Source organism: Epinephelus fuscoguttatus, linkage group LG6, assembly GCF_011397635.1.
Source record: "Epinephelus fuscoguttatus linkage group LG6, E.fuscoguttatus.final_Chr_v1".
NCBI classification, from domain to species: domain Eukaryota; kingdom Metazoa; phylum Chordata; class Actinopteri; order Perciformes; family Serranidae; genus Epinephelus; species Epinephelus fuscoguttatus.
In genome coordinates, this window is record NC_064757.1 from 27,943,658 (window position 1) to 27,966,205 (window position 22,548).

Sequence of the window (22,548 nt, forward strand, 5' to 3'; positions counted from 1 at the left end):
ACGTCCATTCTATGACAAGGGCGGTGATTGGCTGGTGAAGTGTAGCCGTTCAATCACAAAACAGTTTATTCGTTCTCTTCCCCGCCCATGAACCATTGCATAAACAACTCAGTGAGAGGGCAGACAGCTAACAGGGGACACGAAATACACTCCAAAACCTCTCAACAAACCTGTGAAGATGAGCAGGATTGCTGGAGTTTTACGGCGTACGTTTGGAGTAGTACGCGAGCACGTCGGGACAGATACTTTGGGGAATAAATATTACATAATCCCAGAACAGAAGACATGGACAGGTAAATTAAGTCTTGTTATGCTAACATTAGCAAGCTGTGAAGTCACTTACAACCTTGATCCCTGCAGACTGATGAAGGCCATTAGAAAAAAAGCCATTAAACTTAGTGTAGCTTTTTTCTGTATCTGACCCTGGCTGTTTTATGTAGCTGGGTACGGATACTGTACTGTGGTTACTGCGATCTTCACTGCACCTGTACTGTACATATGTTTGTAGTTTATACTCACTGCTTTTTAACATTTGAATATCATCACTGCCAGTGCATATATAATATAAACATGCTGTATATACTGCCAAATCTGACCGGCATGAAATATGGCATGATTGGTGTATATAGCTGTTATTATTTCTAACAAAAGTCAGAGTCAGATTCCTTTTGTGTATGTACATTTACTTGGCCAATGAAGCTGATTCTGATTTTGGTTGCAGAACATCTATACTAGATGTGTGTTTTGCATGTGCCACTGCTCTCATCCTAAAATGTGTTGCTGTGAATATGACTTTCCCTTTACACCCTTCACCCTTGTAGTATAAAGAGTTTGCCACTAGATGGAGCAACCCCCTAAAGAAGAACACCCCCCTTTTATTGTTTTTAATAAGATTTTCTGGTGTGTATGTAATGCAGCTCTCTGCAGTCAAGATTTCACTAATTTTGGGAGGCCAAAATTGTGGCAGCTCCACTGTCACGGTCCATCAAAGCGGAAAGAGTCCTTTAGTGTTGCAAAAAAAAAAAAAAAAAAAAAAGATTACTTGTCTGTGATGAGGATTTAGAAGGAGGTCATATATCCCTACTGAGACATGGCAGTGTTACAGTATGTCATGCTCAAGCCAAGCAGTAGAACTGTGTCATCAGGCTGAGCCATGGTGGGATGCCAGTGGTGTCCTTCACACCATCAACTGACTGTGAGGAGGCCAAGGACACGTATGATGGTTTTGTGGACTCTATGCCGAGGCTTACTGTGAGTCCTTCTCCAGATGTCCTGTCTTCTCATAGTGTTTTTAAGTAGTGTGTCTTGGATAGGAAGATGGAGAGGTGTGGGTCACCTCTCAGCAAAGGGAAAGGAGTTGTGGTGACATCAGGGGCCTTTCTTAGTTTCAGAACTGCAGCACACTTGTTTTAGCAAGGTGTTTACCCAAAGGAGATTCTGGCGTAGCTGGCTGTCGCTTTCACCTAATGACAGCAAAAACAGTTTTTGGAAATTTCCAGTGACAGTATATCCACACCCGCATATGAACTATGGGGGGAAACAGTGATGCACTATGTGTGTGTTAAGTCTTTCCCAGTTTAAATCATTAGCAGAATCCAGGCTAATCCCATTTTCCACTCCCTTTTACCACCTTAAATTATCACCAGCAGGGTTCCTACCCAGACTAAAGGCCACAGGTCAAAGGTCACAGGTCAAAGAGCACAACCTTTGCATGCACCAGACATGATACTGCTGGTTAACCAGCCATGGACCCTTTGGTTTGTTAGTAACAAAGGGTTATGCCTTGTGATATTTGCCAGAATTATTATACCTGAGCAGGGTTGACTTCCCCTTATTTGTCTAATATGGGAACTCCATGACACAGCAGTAATTTGGGAATGATCTTATCCCACCTACACATGCTTGTGTTTGTCTCCCTCTCTTGGCCCCACACTATGAAACTAAGATCAAACCTTTCTTCGACATAGCCTGACTACATATCATGCAGTGCATAACGGTGCATACATTCAGCAGCACTTTTCTCAGAGGGTAAAACCAAACTGTTTTTGTTTTGTTGTTTTGCCGGAGAAGGGCCGACCTCTGGCAGGTTGCAAGCCTGGCTTCTCTCTGACTGAACTTGACTTTGTGCTTCACCTTTTCTCAGCAGTTTGCGGGGAAACTTGCGCCCACCTCGTATTTATAATTCATTACAAGGCTGCTCCTCCACCCTTGGCTGTCAGACTATTCAAATGAGACATCACAGAAGCCCATTTTCTAGCACGCTACGGGCTACCGTATTCACTGCCCAATCACAATGACTGACACTATGGAGAGACTCGTTGGCCTGTAGAAAAACTGGTTTTGGAACAAACACACTCATGAATGTCAGACAGGCACATGCACATACACACCCATGCATACGTTCATAATAAACAAATAGAAATATACGGCACACACATTTTCCTCTTTTTTTTCTGCCACTCACCTCGTCCAGCCTTGTGGAAATAAAGCAGATGCATTATTCAGTCCATATGTCTTGCTAAAGCGGGCTCTTTTTGATCTTAAACTGATAGGCCAAGCGTGGGCTCAGGGCCTTAAGGCATGGACCGCAGGGCTTTCCACTGCAGCACACGAGTAGTGGTTGAAGTAGGTGAGGAGTCTCTCTCCTCTTCCTCTTTCTCTCTCTCTCTCTCTTAACTCTGCCTACTTCTCCTATTCATTTGTCCATCCCTAGTGTTTAGTCAATCCCTCTCTACCTTTATCCATGCTTTGCTGCTCCCATTTTCTACCTCTCTCAGTCTGTTAACTTTAGAAAACTGGGGCGTAAGCAATTGCATGTGTGGCAGGCGAAGTATGAGGATGTTAATGGTCGCTAAGACGGAAAAATAAAAGGAAGCAACTGCTTGTTTTATGTGACTCTGTCCTATCTGATCTGAGCAACTGCCCAGATTTCTCCTTAGGTTGACCTCTTTATTTGCCTCTAGTTAGTCCTTCCTTCCCTTGCCCCTCCCCTTCATCGCTGCCTCTCGCTTTTCCTCCTTTGAAGCCAGTCCAGTGAAGATTTCTATTCACAACATTAGAGCAGTTCAGCAGTGCGGAGGGCTAGACCCAGCAGAGAGCTTTCTAACCCCCTCTCCTCAGATGCTGCAGCACATCAAAATGAAAAGGCCTGAGTCTGAAGTACACGCCTAGAGAGGGAGAATATCTGTCTCTGTCTTTAGAAAGGGTCCAGCTAAAGAGGCCTACTGTGTGCTTCTGCCCCATAGAGAGAACTGTGCTATAGGCTGCGGAGCCCCTGTGATTGTTGTCTATGGCAGGACTACAAGAGAAAGCCACCGGCAATCTGGCCACTGGTCTTTAGAAGGTCTTTGCCTTGGTGTTGGCTCCATAGAGCTGAATAGAGAATCTATATTCTTCTCTCTTTCTGTGTGTGCCTGTCCCCCAGGCCCAGCTCTGCCTCACACTGCATGGGGCGCCATGTCATGCTGCCCAGATGAAAGCAAAGCATTCTGCGGATGGGCTCATTCGTCTTCAGCAGTGGGCCTGCAGCTTTGACGCCTGCCTTCCCTCCCTTTATTTAGGAAGAGAGGCGCTCTGACATTATCGGCCGCTGCAGGCACATTTGAAAATAATTGCCTGTATGATTGCTATTTTTCTTACCTCTTTGAGGAGGTGTAGCCTTTGTCTTGGAATCAATGGCTGCTCAATACTGGACAGGGGAAAGGCAGTTTCCTTTCATGTCTCGGTGAAAAGGATGTATTTTTAGCGCTATTCATTTTAGCAGTGTGTGCCATGCAGTTTTAATCTATTGGTCCTCTCCACTGTGTGGAGAATGGAGGGGATTCAGAGGTTCTTCAGAGGTGCGCCACGCTGTTGCAGAGAAAAGATGCATTGACTTGTCGTCCTATCACTATCCCTCTCTCTTTGTCTATTATTTATTTGATTCCCCAGCTCTGTTCTATGAAGTGAAAAACTGAAAAGGCCTCAGTTCTGCTATTTCAGGATGGGTGACTCTGGGGACTGAGGGAGGAGGTGTGTGTGTGTGTTGTCGTATTAGTGTGTGCATCTGTGATTGTGTACATGCATTTGTGTGTCACAACAACTACACACAGCGTGTGCACGCGCATTTGTATCTGCTTTGTATTTAAAATAAGCAAAAAAAAAAAAGGAAAAACTGCGATTGTGTGTTTTCTCTCCACTTCATGCCCAAACACACTTAACACAACAACAGATGGCTGTGTGTCATCAGAGCGTTGATTCAAGCCGCATATTTCCATGGAAAGAGTCACAGCGGAGAGAGACGAGGGTCCAAATGGCTGTTTATTCTGCCACAAGTGATCCCCAGGGTGTGATGAAGGAAGGTCTATCCTACAGTAGGACACCAAGTCAGTGTTTACTATGGAATGGCTATGTCCGGCGCCGCCTCAGTAAATCATGTTAATTGATCAGCAGCTTTGCAATGCATGGGGTTTAAATGAAGGTTGTTTAATCATTATAGGGAAACCAAGTGGGTTTAGCTCATCTTGCTTTATACTGTTTGCCAAGTGTGTCTTTGTATGTGTATGTGGTGGAGCATCATGGAGTGGCTTAACTACTTCATTAAAAAGGCATTTGAGGAGATAGATGCTGAAAATGAGAAACAGGCACATTTATTTCTTATGGTAGAGCATTACAAACGGGCTTAGCTCCAATATCAGTAGTTTAAGCATCTTGCAGGTCTATTAAACACTGCTACAGTAGAGCTGTGTACATCTTGGGCTCGTCACACAACCTACAAATTTTATATGAATGTGATGTGGTGAGCAATCGTAGGCAGCTGATGGTGCCAGCAGAGGGAGGACAACAAATTAATCAGATTAATTTTTCCATTTGGCGTGGATGAGATTCACCGTCCGGTGCATTCGTGTCTCTCTCTGGTCAGATGGCCAGCGAGATGTTTTGACACCTCGGGGCTCCTTGTCTGTCAGAAACTCAGCCAGAAAGACTGACAGACAGACCGACACAAAGCAGACATCTCCTGGAGCCTGCCGCTTGCTTATTCAATTCAGAATATTTTAATAAAGCAGACAGGCAGAGAGAAATAAGGCTAGGAGTAAGGGAGGAAAGATAAGGCCGAGGGAGATTCACAGAGGGTGGAAAAGAAGGTGGGGTATAGAAAGTGACTGACAAAGAACAAGGGGGATGCTGACATATGGGGTGAAATTATAGAGTGGGGGAAGAATGGAGAGAGTGAAAGTGAAAGGAGGGTTTCTGACAGAAAGAGGGTGAAATGAGTGGGTGGAACAGGCAGACAGATAGAGGGGGAGAGAGGGAAGGTGGAGGTAGGTTAATGGAGGAAGAGAGCAGGAGGAGGGGGGGGACTGAAGGTGCAATGGAAAGAGAAGGAAAAGGGCTGGATGAGAGTGATGGAGGTGAATAGAAAGGGGTGGACAGCTTGGTGTACGGACATCACACGTATGGGCCTCAGAGGAGCCGGGGAGGAAGGAGGAGGGGGTCCACACTGCTCCACAGCCTCACAAAGGACGCTGACTTCCTGGCTCGCCACGGTCCTTTTCTATAACCCATCGGGCAGGGGAGAGGCTTCAAGAGGATGGGTGGTCTTAAGTGGAAGGGGGCAAAGTATCCCTTCCACCCTCAAGTACGCCTGCGTTTAGTTAAAAGTAACACACGGGGGAAATCAGAGTATTCTTTTCCGCATGTTATTACTTTTTTATATGAATTATTCTCCTCTGTTCTGCCGTGAGTCGCTCAAGCCTCGGCGGGATCGACAGCAACAGGGACAAACAGAATGAGGGCTGAATAAAAAAAACGAACGGCAGCAGCAGCAGCAGGCCTACTTTACGCCTGTAAGCTCCTCCTTTCACCAGAACTGATGCAAAACAACGGCTGGCCTTTTCCCTCTAAACCTCATCCCGCGTCACTCAGCTCAGGGCTAATGGGTAACCATGGTTACAGGCCTCACACATCCCCTCCATTTTTTTTTCCAGGGAAAGAGATTGAAGGAAGAGAGAGAGAAAGAGGGTGTCGGTATTGGTACCTGGTTGCCCTTGTATCACTGATGCTTATCGGATCACTCCATCTTCATAAAGCTGTCCATTACCATGCAGGTATTGGTCCCACATCCCTCTCCAGCACACAGCTCAGCTGGAGAGGAATAAACTAGGCTCAAACCGGGCTGATGGGCTCACTGCTTCAAGGCTGCTTTTTGTTCCACCACAGTGTCAGGCCTGAAACGCAATGCTTTACCTGGCACGGTCATGAAGACTGAGAACGATGCTCTTTCTGCTGTCTTTAGAGACGCAGAGCCGGAGATGCAAGTGGGAGCTTTTTGCAGTCTGTTCAGAGGCAAGTGGTGTTTTAGACGATAGACGTTGGTGTTGGTGTTGATGATGACGAGTGTGAGACATAGGTCCACCAGTTGGGACTCATTCTGTGTTGTTTTTATCTGAGTTTTTAGAGCTCTCCATACCCGGATGTCTCCGATCGTAGTGTGTTCCCCTGACATCTGCTTCTGTAATCAAAGACAGAGTGCGGGAGAAAGGCATACAGCCAGAGAGACAGCACAAGACACCCCAGAATGACATTGTGGAGGTGAAAAACCTCTCAGGTCGCCCCCAGCAGCACTCACCTGGGAGCTGATGTGTGAAGTTGGGGGTTGCGTGTGTGTATGTGTGTGTTGAAGCAGGTGATGGAGTTTAGCAGGGTGTGTTCAGGGTTCAAAGAGCAGCCCCTCGGAGCGCATCACGTCTTATTCTAATGAACGGGAAGGATAGGCGTACCTGCTGTTTGATTGGCTCTGGATGTGGCTGCCAAGGCAACCCCTCACCCATCCTTCTTCCTCCCTGTCTCCCCCTTCCTTCCTTCCTTTTCCTCTCCCCTCCTCCTCCCCTCCCCAGTTCCACAGCTAGGCTCAGAGATGAGTCGCGCTCAGACAGGTGAGATGGCTCATGAATATTTATGCAGTGGGATTTCATTCCTCCTGCCGCTGGCCCCTCCCCCTCTCCAACGCAGTGCTGCGTTTGTCCTTCACGGTAAGAGGCAGCGTCCTCGCTCCTGTCCCTCAGGTTAATCTGCCTGCTCTCTAGCCAGTGTGTGTGTGTGTGTGTGTGTGTGTGTGTGTGTGTGTGTGTGTGACTGGTAAGTAGGTTTCCCCAAGTGAGTGATGAGAAGGCAGACCTGTCACAAGGGGGCCCGCTGAGATCGAGAGCTCCTAACACCTTCATACCTCTTTCTCTCTCTGTCTCTCTGAGGTCTGAACTGAAGCAGAAAGATAGCTAATACCCAGTTTGCTGACTGTCTGTATCACGGATCCTTAAGTATAGTCTACATGAAGCTAACATTAACGACTTTATAATTAAGTAAGTCAATAATGAGAAAAAATGAAGTAGTAACCATATTGATAATCAATCAAAACATAACAGTTAAATCTCACTGTGGAGATGTCAAATCATATCAACTTTATTTTTATATAGCACTTTACACACAACACAGTTGATCCAAAGTGCTTTACAGAGGAAAACAAAAACAAAAGAAGGAAAAAAACCACAATAGAAGAGAAGCAAAATCAGGGTGCTGATCCATTATAATGATAACTATAAGAAAAGCAGTAAAGGCACATGGTCACACAGAACCCAGAGTGACGTCACACACCTACAGAGACTTTAGGGGACATAACTGACGAGGATGACTCCTGAATATCTCAATAGTAGGGGAAAGTGAGATGGTAGGAGGGAGAGAATTTCATAGTTTTGGGGCAGCGGTACAGAAGGCCCTGTCCTGAATCTCAGTCAGGACAGACAGAAGTGAGACGATCTCAGTTCTCTGACAGCGTGATATGGGGACAGGAGTTCTGTAATGTCAGGGGGTGAAACCATTTAACACTAAACGGATTTTAAAAGGCGTAATATGCTCTCTCTTTTTTGACCTTATCAAAACTCTGCGTGATACTAAAATCAGGGGTGCATGATACTGGATTTTTGCTGATATCTGATATGCCAATATTCTGTGATAACTCATTTCAGTCTACTGCAAATGCCGATATATGCACATATGTGTTCACACCTAATTGCAGAGAACATCAAGTCTCTCCTGGAGTGGAATTAGCATACCGTTATGTCTGCTCTTGCTGTGATGGCCCACTGGCAGATGCGGACATAAAATAAAATGCTTTTTAAAATGTAAACATGTACTGGGCAAGGTAAGAAAAGGACTTTTTTGTAACATTTCCAAACAAAACTGTGAAATTCAGCAGGCTTGGATGATGCTGTCCCTGAGACACTCCTGTCAGTAGTCACAACCAGGTCACATTTGACCTGTTACTACTGAATAAAGTCACATGCTTTAAGTGTCATTTTGTCAGCCTGTTGTTTAGGCAGAAAAGTTCACACTAATTTTAAAGCCTTTATACGCCAATACCAATGATGTGATGATATTATTGTGCATCCATGAACAAAATATTTGATTGCATTCCTCAGTTTCATATAATGGTGATGAAATACTTGTGGACTTTTTAAACTTTTGGGCAGACAAAGAAGGCAACTTTTTTATATGTTGACAGCGGGATTTTAAGCTACATAAATAAAGCTGACATGACTTAGCTTGAACGTCAAGATATCACCTCAGACTCTGGTAACTGGTAATTATTTTTGTTATTTCAGAGACTAAATGATTAGTCAGTTAATGTGAAAAGGAATATACAAATGGTAGGATGTCTTGGGGGGTTTTTTCATGCCGTTTTTGTGTTTGCGCTCTGTGTTGTTTTATGATTTGAGCCGCTACAACATTTACAAGAGCTACAGCTTTTAAATATGAGGAGTTATTGCTTTTCTCCTTTTTATATCATTGTAAAAAATACTGTTGTTTCTTTTTCTACTGCTGGTCAAAGTAGACATTTTAACACATCACTATGGGCTCTTTTTTATTAGATTTTTTTTTTTTAAAATGTATGGATTAATTAGTAATGACAGTAATCGTTAGTTGCAGGCAACCCCCTGAGCTGAGAAATCACTATGCAAACAATGTGCCAGGCCAATTCTGTTATGCTACGTTACATTACATGAGGAGGAGGCCCATATGCAGTAATTGCATCTTTAGCATTTGTTTTTACTCATTTTTGTGCCAGCTCCTGTGAGGAAATCAGATTTGCAGGAAGTGTGTTTCTCTCAAACTTTAGTAGTAGTATTATTGTAGCATGGTAAAGTATATAGCCTTGGCCCGTGTGTTTTTTTCTGTCCCAGCTCAGAGATTACCAAGAGAGCGAGATTCACCCCAATCAGACTGACAAGCCTCCTCCCAATGTGTATGTGGTGGGAGGATCAGCCGTGTTTCATAAATATATGTACATACTGTATTTGTTATTCAAATCCAAGGATAAAAGCCGTGGTGGAAGGGGTTTAGTCATGCTGCAAAAGCAACAAGACAAGAGGAGAGCCATGTTGGAGTGTGACAGAGAGGAGAGGGGGAGATGCAACCTAGCGGAGAGAGATAGAGATGGAGAGGAAGAAAAAAAAAAGTGGGTGCCTCTCTTTATGCTTATTAGTTAGGCATTAGCTGTAGTTAAGCGCATTGCTTGTGGGGACTGTATCATAATTGTACCATTTCAGTCTGCTGCCACCCACACCAATGCAAATATGGATAGGATCTGTTTATAATTAGCATACCTGTTAAATGTATTTGTGAGTATTGCCTAGAGAACACAGCCTTTTGTTAGCTGGCATTTGTTTTTGTTCTGCTATCATGGGGGTTTTTCTAGGAAACCATTCCTCAGAAGACATTTTAAGGCATACATGTAAACAAATGTGAGGATCATAGGATGTGTTTTACACATTGCCGGGGCCAGCTTTGCAGATAAGTTGAGAGAATGCAGTGTTTTTGTCAGACCTGAATATCAGAAAAACTAAAAGCTGCAGAGCTGGAGCGTGTGAGGCCCTATAGTGACAATCTAGTGGGAACCAAAGCAGAACCAAAGCAATACTAGCCTAATTAGCTGACCTGATTACTATATAGGCTGGATAAAGTATGGAAAAGGAATCATCCTCATAAGGCATAATTACAGAACAGCACATGCATGAGAATGTTTTCATCTTCACTGGAAGAAAACAGAACTGGTTTTAAGAAGCAAACACAGCCCCCCAGTACATACACTTAGCCACTTTTGAGTGCCATCATTCATCCATCTCTGTGCCGTAGCTATCTGTTATGGCTGAAGTAAACATTAAGGCCATCAGTCTGCGGTGTGCATGGAGGTGGTTGCCTCCATTTGTCCATGTCCAGTCAGCTGCGGAGAAACGGTGATGGAATCCTGACAGATTGTCTGTGTTTTGGAGCGTGTTGTTTTCCTTGCCCATCCATTTCTCTTCTCCTAGCCATGTTTGCCATGCATCATCACTCTCACTCCCTCTCCCTCCTTCCACCTCCTCCTTCCTTGCCTCATCATTTCTCAGAGGGGATGGGAGCGATGGATGGACATCCGGCTACCTGCGAGGAGAAAACTGTGGAAACACTTGTTATTAGTGAGCACTGTGTGAAGCTCTGGAGCAGCACCACACAAAGACACAACGCAACTGGCTCTTTTCAATTCTCTCGCCCCTTCTTATTCTGTCTCTATCTCACTCCATCCTCCCCCTCCCTCCCTCCCCTCCACCCACCCATCTACCTCCGTCTCCATGTCATTGTGTGCCAGCCAAACTTGTCTAATCAGCAGATTCGACCAAAAATAATTGGCGGTGGCCTTGCTGCTAGCGCGCGTCGTGCTGTATACAGATAGGGAAAGGAGCACTTAATATTCCACGCAGCCCGTGCCTCTCCTGTTCTCTGTGATATCTGACCTCTTTTGTCTCCTGCTCGGCTTGATGTTGATTTTGGAGGGCATTGTTAGCCAGAGCGCTGTGATTGGAAGAGGTTGTGAGTGAGGGGGGCTGTGGTTGGTTGGGTTAAAGGGAGGCTGATTTGCATAAAGGCTTAGCCCAGATTTGGAGCCACTCAGCGAGATCTGAGGAGAAGGGCCCGAGGGCCACGAGGTAATCATCCATGGCCTGTCACAGTGCTGTCATCCCTCTGTGTATTTGTGTGTCTGTGCATCTGTCTGCGTCCGTGTGTCTGTGCGAGCGGGAGACAGAGCGCATTGTGTCTGCGCCTCTTTGTGTTTGTTTGTATTCCTTTGCGTTTTGTATGCATCATTGTTGAGCATCTCTATCTCACTCTCACTGTCTTTTCCTCTACTTTTTTTTGTGTGTGTGGTTTCCCAGGAAGGCTCATCCGTGCCAAGCGGATGGTAGTGGCAGCCAATCCCTCAGAATATGAGTATACAGAAGGCAGCATACCGATGGAGTGGGACGGTAAGTCTGGACCATGGCACCACTGTTACATGCTTTAACTATCACCATCATGGATAAATGACAATGTTAACAAGAGGGCTACCCAGCAGAGTACACAAAGTGCTGCACAAATAAAATGGAATAACAAATTCATGGCTGCATCTATTGGGTTCTAGGCTAATCCATTGATTTTCCTTCTTTTTTTTTCATACTGCGAGATGGGGGTTGGGAGAAGCGTATTCATGAGTTTATCAAAGACGCCTTCTGCTGGTGTTATACAACCGTATCATAAAATAGTGTTTCAAATTTCTTACAACTGGATACAAACTGTTCCCTCTGTCTCAGACTGGCTTTATCCACCTTAAACCCCTCATCCTGCTTCGCCCCATCCCTCATGCATTTTCATCAGGATGCAAATAAGAAAGGGATAAAAGAGGCCCAGAATCCCTGCGCTAGCTGGAGGAAGAGTTAGAAAATCTCTCTCTCCCTCTTTCTCTCTCTGGCTCCCTTTAACCTGCTCCGCTGTGCAGCCAGCTCAGCCAAAATAGAGCTCCTTAAAAAGAGGAGGAAAAAAAAGATGACAGACAGACACAGTTCTACTCAGGAGGAGAAAGAAGGACAGAGCTACTGATGGAGAATGACAGAGTGTGTACTTTCAAATTCAAAGATCAGAGCAGATCTACACTGTCTCTTCTGAGACGCAGCACTCAGTGGCCCTGCTCTGCCTAGACTAAAGCAGTATTAGTGTTTTGAGTTTATCGTGTGTATAACTTTTCTGCATGTTTCCCTATAGTTTGCTAAGTGAAATGAAACAAAACAAAGCGAAAACCCCGGATACGTTTTCCCTCAACTGGCTTGGTTACTCAGTCTTTGCACCGAGCCACTGTAGTGCCCTGAAACTCAGCGATGCTATAGCTGCAGCCTTTAAATATGACTGCAGGTTTTGTTTGTGCAGCATATGTTTGTGTGGGTGTTCTCACTCTCCTTTTTTTCCCTCTCTCCTCCCTCCTCTCTCCTCCTCCTACAGCTTGGATCCGAGGCAGACGGAAGGAGCCCCCCTCCGTCGAGGTACGTCTCCCCCTAGCCTCCCTGCTGAGCTGATGGTTGGACTCTGGGGGGCTGGTTACAAGGGAGGGAAGAAGCAAAGATGGAGAGGAGAGGCTTTGATTTGTTTTATCTTACAGTTTCGAACTGCATCCAGGAACTTTGGGGGACAGGTGTTAAAATAAACAGCAGCTGAAGTGCATTGATGGCGAGGCGGAGAGCAAAGACAGCCTCTGAACAAGGGGCTCACTGACACCATGTCCTAGTTTACTTTCTTTTTTTCCCAGCAAAAGCCTGCATCTCGGCTTTTTGTGTTTTATTTCTGGCAGTCTCCAAGTTTTTCCCCTCGTGTACCTCTCACTGGGTTTATTGCTCTTTAAATGTGAGAATGCTGGAAATTATTTGGCCGGTGAAATGTGGGTCTATAGGAAATCCCTTGGAAGGCCAATGCCCAGGCACTCTTTCTATCTCTCTGTCCTCTCTCCCTGCCAGTGGCCAATGCCATCCCCTGCCTCTATTGCCAGAACATTCTCTTCCAATTTTCTGCCTTGCGTCTGCCCAATAGCTGCCATTGACAGCTGGACAGTGTTGATGTGGCCAAGGCTTCACTCCCAGCACATTACCCTACCCCTTGTCACGCTCCCTCTCTTCCCGGTCCAAGCCGACATAAATTGATTGGATTAAATCCTGTCATTAACAGGCTGGAAAAGCAGCTCAGTATGTTTGTCTCCCTCCCCAAAGCGGGGCTTTTTGGCCACGGCTCTCCCCTCTCTTTTCCAGTCCTTCAGTTCTGCCAACACACAACAGCATTATGCCCAGTCCTCCCTTCCCTTTTGGCTTCTCATGCTAGGGAGAGGCTAACATCACTGGACACTAGCTGTGGCTCAAGTGGGTAACTATTCCACTGGTGGACTATGTTCAGGTTATAATTGTTTCCATGAGCTGGAATGGTTGTTTATATTGTGGATGCCTCCTGTCATGTTAGTTTACCAGGCCGTTCCAAGCACTACATTTTTAACCTGGGTTTATTGGACCAGCAGAGGTTAACTGAACACGCTTGTTCTGTTTCTAGTAAATGTCTCGCTTCATACTCCACTGACACACACATTTGTTCCTGGAAGCTGCCCAGTGCAACTTCCATGTCTCTTGTACTCCTGACTAGTGACTTTTTGTGCCTTGCTCTAAGACAAACAGAGGTGGTCGGTTTAAAGAGGGGGAGTTACCATTGTTTTACGTATGCAGGACAGTTTGAAGATTCCAGTAAGTAATCTTGTAGTCACACTCCATTTTCTCAAATCATCAGGAAACTGCCACCTCAACATTTCCAGCACCACAGACCTTGGTATATGATGTGTGTAGAGGTTAGCAATATTACGATACATTTGCCATACTGTTAATACTGTCCCTTTGATTTATCTTGGTAGCCATAGTTTGTTAATTAAAGGAGAGGCAAGTCCCTCCCCTTCCGGTGTCCCCTATGGGACCTTGTTTTGGAAAAAAATACGGCAGTAGTCATGGCCGGAGACAAATAATTTTTTGATCCTGTTTGAATTGTGCCACACATGATGTTTGTCTATTTAAAACATAATGTTGCGAGTCAGGAAAGTCGCAGTCAGTCATAGGTTTGTCACAGTACCTGAAATGGCTCAGTGAGCTACATTTCCTGTCACATTATACATCACCAACAACCAGCTAGCTGGGTAACCTACCTATGTTACATGCACAAGTGTAACGCTATCTTACCTGATGTGATTACCAGCGACTCCTGAGGCCTGTACTACAAAGCCAGTTCAACTTAACCACGATATCTTTTCACTATCTGGCTTGACTAACCATATACTGACCGTCTGGATAACCAGTACTACAAAGCTAGTTATCAACTAGTTCAGTCAACTATGAGTTTTCCTATCCAACCACAAGCACGTTCATATAAAAGAGCAGGGGTGTTAATTATGAGCAACATCCTCAGAACCATGAATGAAGTAGGCTGCTTAATATCATATGATATAAAATGCAGAAATATTGAAAGTACTATCCAAAAATTCAATGTCAGCCAAGATTTAAATTACATGTAGGTATCACTAGGTTATATGTGACATTAGTATAGAGTATTTTTTGCTATTTAGTTGGATGATGATGAATATGTCACATAAAGCATTTACAAGTGATGCCAGACTGTTTCTGCTACTGAAGTGAAGACTGGAAAAGTAGCCTATAGTCAATGACTGATGAGGTCTATCTGACAGAAATGTTGCATTTATAATAACGGGAGCCAATTAACATAGTATGGGTTATTTTTCTAATAAAATATTATCTTTTTTCCTCATTCTCATCACATAAGTCACTTTGCACAAGTTAAAGTACTGCTAAAAATCACGTGTTTAGTGTTGTAAATGAGGCTCTGCTTTAAAACCAGGGGAAATAACCTGAAACAAGGTAATGACCTGACCTGTAACAGTATGTAGGTTACTCTTTTTTTTACCTGAGACTCTGGACTTTTGTCCATGGATACTTTTTTCTCCAGCGATCTGATTGGTCAGAGGTCAGGGTGTTGACAGGCTATGATCCAATACTCTGAAGTTAACCTGCTCTGGGGCAGGTTAGCTGTTTAGCATGAGTTGCTACGGTGATTTTATCCTGACGAAAAGAGAACCAGCTTTGTAGTACTGAAAACCCAGAGTTAACCATGAAGTTACCTCGCTGACTCAAAATCCTGCTTCGTAGGACAGGCCAAGACCTGTTGCTTGTGTGAGTAAGTCCCAGTACGATACACACAGTCATCATCACTTCAGGGTAGGATGTCACCTACGCGATTTATCTTTCTAATTGTATATTTTTACTGTCTAATACTTCAACAGTGTTACGATAAACTGTGACTCTCTCGACTTGCAAATCTAATTTACAAACATTATTTTTGTAATTCATGGTACAATTCAAACAGAATCAAAAGTACCATACATATTTTTTTTTCAATAAGGTCACATGGTAGTGCAATGGAAGAGGAGGGACTTCCCTTTTCTATTTGCATGGCTGCTTTATTTAATATATAAAATATATAGATAGTATGAAATGTATGATAAGTAAATATACCACAAAAGAGAAATTGTTTTACCCATTATCACACACTCGAAAGCCCAGCATATAATATAGTGTCACAGACAACACCTGCAAGACAGTTTTAAAACATCTTGAATTTCAGTTACAAGGGTCTTGAATATTTTTCCTGCCACATAATTTTAATAGGTTTTTTTAGCGTGTGGTTGTGGACCTTTGGTAGATTTTACACATCTAAAGTATAAACCCTAAGTGGTTTGTTGTGACGGTGGACTGTAATGTGCAGGAGGAGGTGGAGTTTCAGTCAGCATCATGAAACCTATAGCTAACACTGTTAGCCACAGTAGGCAGAAAGCTCATTGATTCATAATAGGGAAGTGTCGATTTCAGCAAAAATTAAATTTTTAATCAGTTAATACACCAACCTTGTTCAACATATATGGATCCAGGCCATGTTGGTTGATTAATTATATTAATAGGAATTATTGACACATATAGCTTGTTTACAAAAATGTGATATGAATGTCAATAAATTACTAAACTTAATAAATCATTCTAGGCCATATCGTTTCCACCGGTTTCCCATCATTCTTTAACCGATACGACCATGAAAAACATGTTCAGTTGTATTCTATGTGGTATTAAAAAGTTAATTTGGTGAATGTTTCAGAAACCCTGAATATGAATGTATATCCACCTGTGTGTCTTCCAGGAGCTGCTGAAGAACGAGGCTTACAGGGAGCAGATCAAACTGAAGGGCAAGGAAGTGGAGGAGAGAGATCTGGCCCTGCAGGCCAAGGAGTACGAGGACGGTCTGGTGGCGACTCCTCTAAAGACTAAGGCCAAGGGCCATGCAGCCAGCACCAGCTTCGGCAAGGAGGAGTTCAGCGCGGACCCCACCAGCACTGCGAACACGTTCCAGCCTGGCTCGTGGATGCCCAATCCCAAGAAATAGACATCTATAGACACTGAGACCACTGCACAGTGTAATACAAGCCATTAGAAAAGTCCTGCAATAAATACTACCTTTATGAAATTTATATTCAGTTTTAGTGTCACCAGATCTGTTTCACGGAGGTAGTATATATTTCAAGGCTGTTTTACTGGACTTTGTTACATCATATAAGTTTCTAGTTTTCTAGTTGCTCTGTGTATATTGTGTATACACATGACAATAAGTACCACTCATTCTGAAGCTGACTTAAAGTGACCATGATTTAGTGTCGCTGAAAGGTCTGTAATAAAACAAAGACAAACTGGAATGGTTCTACTTCCAGTAATCAACTATAAATACACTGCATCATGGGATATTGTATAATGTCTAATAAACTGACTATTTTAATGACATCGACATTGACTCCTTACAAGAAAAAAAATCGGAGATAAAAATCAGATGTTGACCTCAAGTATTCAGCCACGACCAAATAAACTGTGCAGTAGATTTAAATATCCCTCAGAGCACAACATCAAAGATGAAAAGCATTACTCGTTGAGGGAGCACATGGAAAAGCATATGTTAAATCCTGTGGGAATATGCAGATAAGCTCAGAGTTTTTAACTCTAAACTGAAGTCTGACATCAGCTCAGGCCTGAAGATGGTGCCATGAAACTGTGCTTCTATTAAAAACTGTGTTAATGTTTCTTGTTTGTCATGGAGGAGGCGTCTGCTGCTTGTAAATCACAAGCTGACAGAATGAATAATGTTACAGTGTATTGATCCACAGTAAGAAGTGCTTTCGCTCGAGGTCAGAGGGCATGTTGGCACCAGAGTTGCTGAGGAAAGTTCAGCAGGGTTTAGGAAAGTAGCCTAAGCCTAGGGAGGAAGGGGGATATGAAAACATGCTTATTTGCCTGTTTTTAGAATCATTAGTGTCACAGTGAATGTAATTAGTTTTTAATACTTATAAACTTTTTAAAAACTACCAAATTTAATGCACATATTTGCAAATAGATCTAAATGAAGAGCATACACTATGTCAAACTAAATAATTGTCTGCATAACTATAAAACCTGGCCAAAATAATCTCTGTTCACTCCCTCCCAGTCAATATTTCATAAAGACACCTTTGGCAGCGAGTTGTTTTTTACAGCTGGTCCCTACTACGAAGGATATTCAGTGCCTTGGAAATATTCTTTTATCCTTCCTCTGACTTGTTTGGATCTTCCTTTGTCTCCATATTGTAGTTTTTCTTTTTTCAAACTGAGTAACTAAGAGTGGGACCTCGCAGATGCAGTAGCATTTTACCTAAATTCAGAACTTCTAAAAGATAACTGGCTGTTCCAGATAAGATGTGATTATTTTTGATCGATCTGAGGAGAGTCTTTTTTGTCAGTCAGTACATTAAAGTCTAATCACACACTCTGGCTCAATGTTACAATAAAATAAAACTTGGGGATGAATATTTTTCATGTACACAGAATTTAAAGCAGCTGTGATACTTTTTCAGCCTGACAGTAAATCCAAAAGGAGGACATGTTCTTATCAACCATGAAAACTTTTATTGATTAGAAAGTAGTATTTGGGATATTTTGGAAAAAGTTCCAGTATGCTCATTACATCGTCAATTCAGCAGAACATGGATGCTAACAATGGAATGCAAGGTGTTTCAGCAGCTGCACAATATTATCAGCGGATTTCTGTATAACGTCGTCACACAGATGACCACTGTGCTCTTGCTGACCAAAGTCCCACCGGGACGAGCCTCCTTCGGGCAGTACTGTCCATCTCAGCACTGTTAGGCCTGTGGGGCCAGTCTCCTACCCCGGACATGAGGCGTAGTGGCCCTGTGCTGACAGAAGGGCTGGGACAACGAAGGGCACCGTGTCATTATTTGGAATAAGGAGGGCTGTGAGTATGGTGGCTGCTCCTCCCTTTTTTCTATGCCCTCATTCTACCCAAAGGCTCAGTCCTTCTTGGTCCTCTTGGCCTTGGCTATGTTTTCCTGACGTTTCTGCTTTTTCTTCTGTTCCCGGTCACGTGCCTCAATCATCTTGGCCAGTTTCCAGGACAGCAGTGCACTGGCAATGAAGAGAGGTGTGAGAGCCAGTATGACAGTGGTGAGGAAACCGTAGGGGTCCTTGGCAGCCCACTCCACCACATACTCTGCCCATGCCCGAACGTCAATCATCCTGGTCAGCAACGGTGAGGCTCAACCAAGCCTGAGAGAGGGTACCAGGAGATAATGCAGTGAATAGCCAGCACATCGTTATACATAGAAAGAAAAGAATATAAACAGAGAACCTTCAACCAATAATGATATTTGAGAGTGGGCAACTGGGTGTCATGGATACAATCTACTTTCACATACAGTGAGAAACTGTTTACAGACAAAACAATCAGATTAGTTCAGTCTAATCAACAAAACTTTATTGCAAACAATTTTGATAATCAACTCAGTATTAAAGTCATTTAATGTTCCTGGTTGAACCTTCTCAAATGTGAGGCTTGGCTTCTCTTTTATCTTGTGTATCACTGTAAAGTCAATATATTTGGGTTTTGGACTGCTGGTTGCACAAAACGTACCACATAAGTTACACTGGGTTCACTTTAAATTAGATAGAACCAACAAGATGTGTCAGCTCTGGTAGTTATCAGCTACGCTCCTCCAGGTGGTTGCTTTTTAATGTACCCCGCGTTTTAACAGACCTGGGGAAAACCGCAGTCTCCTACTATGCACCACAGACATGGAACAATCTTCAAAACGATTTAAAATTAGAAACACTTATATCCATTGAGGAATTTAAGGGCATCATAAGGAATGTGGTGACAGAGACATGTGCTTCTTTTTTCTTGAGAGGCCACTATGTTTGAATAGTTGTTGTATTATTGTGGATTTTTGTATTATATGTTGTATTTGTTGCATTTTAAATGTGTTTTCATCGGCTGCTACCTAGGCCAGGTCTCTGTTGTAAAAGAGATTTTCAATTTCAATGGGACCTTCCGGTTAAATAAAGGTTGAATAAATGAATAAATAAAAAGATCAAGTACTTTCTAAAACTGATGCATGAAAATAAAATAAGAAAAGGAAGAAAAACACTTTTATTATAAGTATTTTGGAGCTTTGGAGTATTTTGGAGCTTTCTGAACGCCTAATGGTTACGGCACATACCACATGACCTCAACATTTCACACCCGTCTCTCTTGTTTCCAGTCTTACTCTTCACAGTCTCATGTGATAGAGTCAAAAATGGCCACGAAATAAAATAAAATGCACCAAGAGACACTACAAGTATAGCATAAATATATACTTTTTTTACAGTGGTACTATAGTAGTCTATATTGTACTGACAAATACATTGATATAATATATGTATATACATCTATGATATATATACATATATGATCTCAATGTTTACAGGGAGCTAGATGTATATTGTCTAATCTACAATAATCTCATCAGGATACAGCCTACTCTTTTGAGTAAAACGGTCATTGAGATCAGAGGATGTGCAGTTCTGCTGAGTCAAAGGCAAATTGACTTATTGTATTATTTTACAGGAGGTTTTCTGTCATTCATGGGAGTGCTAATATAATATCTGAGATGAATACCAAACAACATGCTCAAATCTTCAAGAGTGTAAAGAAAGCAAAGCTGCTTTGACTTAAAATCTCTGTTTTTAAGTATATACTTTGATAGGCTACTAAATATGAAACAAGAACTATATATATTTCATTGCAATAGAAGTTGATAAGAAATGAATATCTTTTGGGTAACAAGTCCAGTGATTATTGTCACACACAAAATGACAGCTGGCCCTTTATAGGTAACAGTGCCGTTAGCTAACGGTTGTTAATTGCAATTAACTTACTAAGGTTAACACAAACAGCTTTTAGCATTTTGCAACGTGTTTTCAAACCATAACCCATCGTTAACAAACGGTTAACCGCTGGCATTGCTGTCATGACAAACCAGTATCTTCTTCTCTTCTCAAGCCATGTATTATAGCTGATGGCTACTTGTTGATCGCCCCGACCTGACAGTCGCTTGTGAAACTGCTAATGACCACCGGCATCAACTAGCTTTAACCCGAGGCTCGGCTAACATACGTTAGCTGTATCCGGAAACCCGTTACAACTGTGTACTCTAGCTACAGTCTCACACAACCAGCCTGTTAATAAATTCACCATGTCCGCCACTGAGATTAGATCAGAATATTTAAAACGCGAATGAAAGATTTACATTTCTACAAACGTTAGCACCGCAAGCTAACCCGCCCATCCTAACGGCCTAACTTTAAACTCAAGAGCACTGACTTTCGGATAAACGGCGAAACAACTTCGGATATGAACGTGACAAAACAACAAATCTTTATTTTCATTTCGGTAAGTAGTGGTAAAAAGACAGTACATACAGAATAAACTTACCAATAAGCAGAGATTGTATTTATATCCACGATAAGTACCAGCTACTCCCTGTTCCAGGAAGTGTAACCGCTGTGGCCCCCACTGCTCGCTCGTGATTGGATATGACGTATCCCTTCAAAGATGGGAAATGTAGTCCTTTAACCTGAATCATGAATTATCAAAATGCAGGGCAAAAAACAGTAATTAATGCAATGCTCTGGCTCTAATATTGTTTATTGTATAATATTGCCTACAAATTGTGTAACCCACAAGAGAGAAACGTGTGTGAAAGAGTGAATGAAAGCATCAGTAACATTAATAAATAGGCTATAAGATTTAAAACATTCATAACTGTTTGTATTGTTGCTCCTTTTATTCTTTAACAACGGTGTTTTAGGAAGATCTACATGTAGCATAATGTGAGTTGAAAGAACTTTCAGTCGTATTCTGAATTACTCTAAAACTTTTGAGATTGTTTTTTTTTTTATTATTTAGGGTGCAGAATTTAAAATGTGAATTCCAGTGAAATAAATCAAATGTCTCTGTGAGTAAATAAAGGTGTTTGATATATTATGATCAGTTTTGATTATAACAGGAGAGTAGACCTGTGACCAGACAGTTGCTAGCTGAAATCCACAGATTACTTGTAAAAGTTTGGGTATAGTACTCTCTTGTTTTTCAGGGTTCCCCACAGAAAGACTGTGCATATGTGTGGCATGAAAATGCAGTAAAACAATGTCTGCTGGACAATTGCTATGGTAAAATATCGGACACTGATTACTAATGCAAAACACCATGTGGTACACTCCTTTACTGGATATAAAATCAGATGACATCTAGCTGTTGAAACTTCTGGTCATGTGTGGAACTGCTCAGTCTGAGGAATAAAAGAAACGATAAGGCAATAGCTGTGTCAAAAAAAAAAGCAAAGGCTCCACCGGCCCTCTGGGAAAGATGACTAACATAACAAAGAAGGACCTGCTGGCTTTGTGAACTTCCTGTGGGGAAGTATTGAAACCAAATCAGGTTAGGCCACATCTGCTCTGTCCATACGGCATGGATCACTTTCAGAGCGGTTCAAAGGCCAGCCTTTTAGACCTACTCACAGAGGAAGGAGAGGGGCAGCTGGGAACACATGCGGAGGACAAACACATTGCAAACACGCTTTCTGGTTTGCCAGCATAGTTTTGGCCAAGTTTTATAGACAATTTAAAAACACATCCCCGATCTGGCGGCTTTTTTGTTATATCTATATAATTATTGGCTTCTGTTACATGTCTCACCAGGCAGCGAGAACCCCGGGGGGTGGGCAATGCAGCCGCACCCTAAACCCCTGATGACTATTTTACTCCTACAGAAGTGGGCCCCCTTTTCATGACGCAGCTATGGAACTAGCATTATCAACAGACAGGAAGGAGGGCCATAAAATGACTGCACCACAATTTACAGTTATCCAGCTCCACTAGTGGTGTGTGTCATAATGATTACAAGAAAACCCACTGGTCTAGCCAGACCTTAAGGAATTTCCAACATCCTTTGATTTAGACTTTTTTCTGTTGCAAGCTGATAGACTCAACTACTGGAGTGAATAAATGGAGCCCCTTTCACATATGCACAGCAAAACTGAAATTATCTAGACATTACCCAGAGGAGCTGTATGTGAGAACACAAATGTCTGAATCAGTTGGATCGGACATTAAAAGGACTTTATCCTGCCAGCTCCCCAGTGAAAAGTCTGTGTAATATCTGATCGAGCCCATGTGTGAACAGAGCAGGTAATTGTCTGGGGATTTCACAGTCAGTACGTTAACA

The 22,548-nt window shown here is 42.8% G+C and overlaps 2 protein-coding genes across 2 annotated transcripts; one reads left to right on the top strand and one right to left on the bottom strand.

The window, feature by feature from the left end:
* The first annotated feature begins 70 nt into the window (after window positions 1-70).
* ndufaf2 (NADH:ubiquinone oxidoreductase complex assembly factor 2) lies at window positions 71-16,739 on the top strand. The gene is made up of 4 exons (XM_049580004.1): window positions 71-293; window positions 11,226-11,315; window positions 12,322-12,362; window positions 16,105-16,739. The coding sequence occupies exons 1-4, from the start codon at window positions 179-181 to the stop codon at window positions 16,345-16,347; spliced, it is 489 nt and encodes a 162-aa protein (XP_049435961.1). The 5' UTR covers window positions 71-178; the 3' UTR covers window positions 16,348-16,739.
* A 1,129-nt stretch (window positions 16,740-17,868) lies between these two features.
* Window positions 17,869-20,899, bottom strand: smim15 (small integral membrane protein 15). The gene is made up of 2 exons (XM_049580005.1): window positions 20,758-20,899; window positions 17,869-18,551 (listed from the first exon to the last, which is right to left on the bottom strand). Exon 2 carries the CDS (start codon window positions 18,518-18,520, stop codon window positions 18,296-18,298), a length of 225 nt encoding a protein of 74 aa, XP_049435962.1. The 5' UTR covers window positions 18,521-18,551; window positions 20,758-20,899; the 3' UTR covers window positions 17,869-18,295.
* Window positions 20,900-22,548: the final 1,649 nt, after the last annotated feature.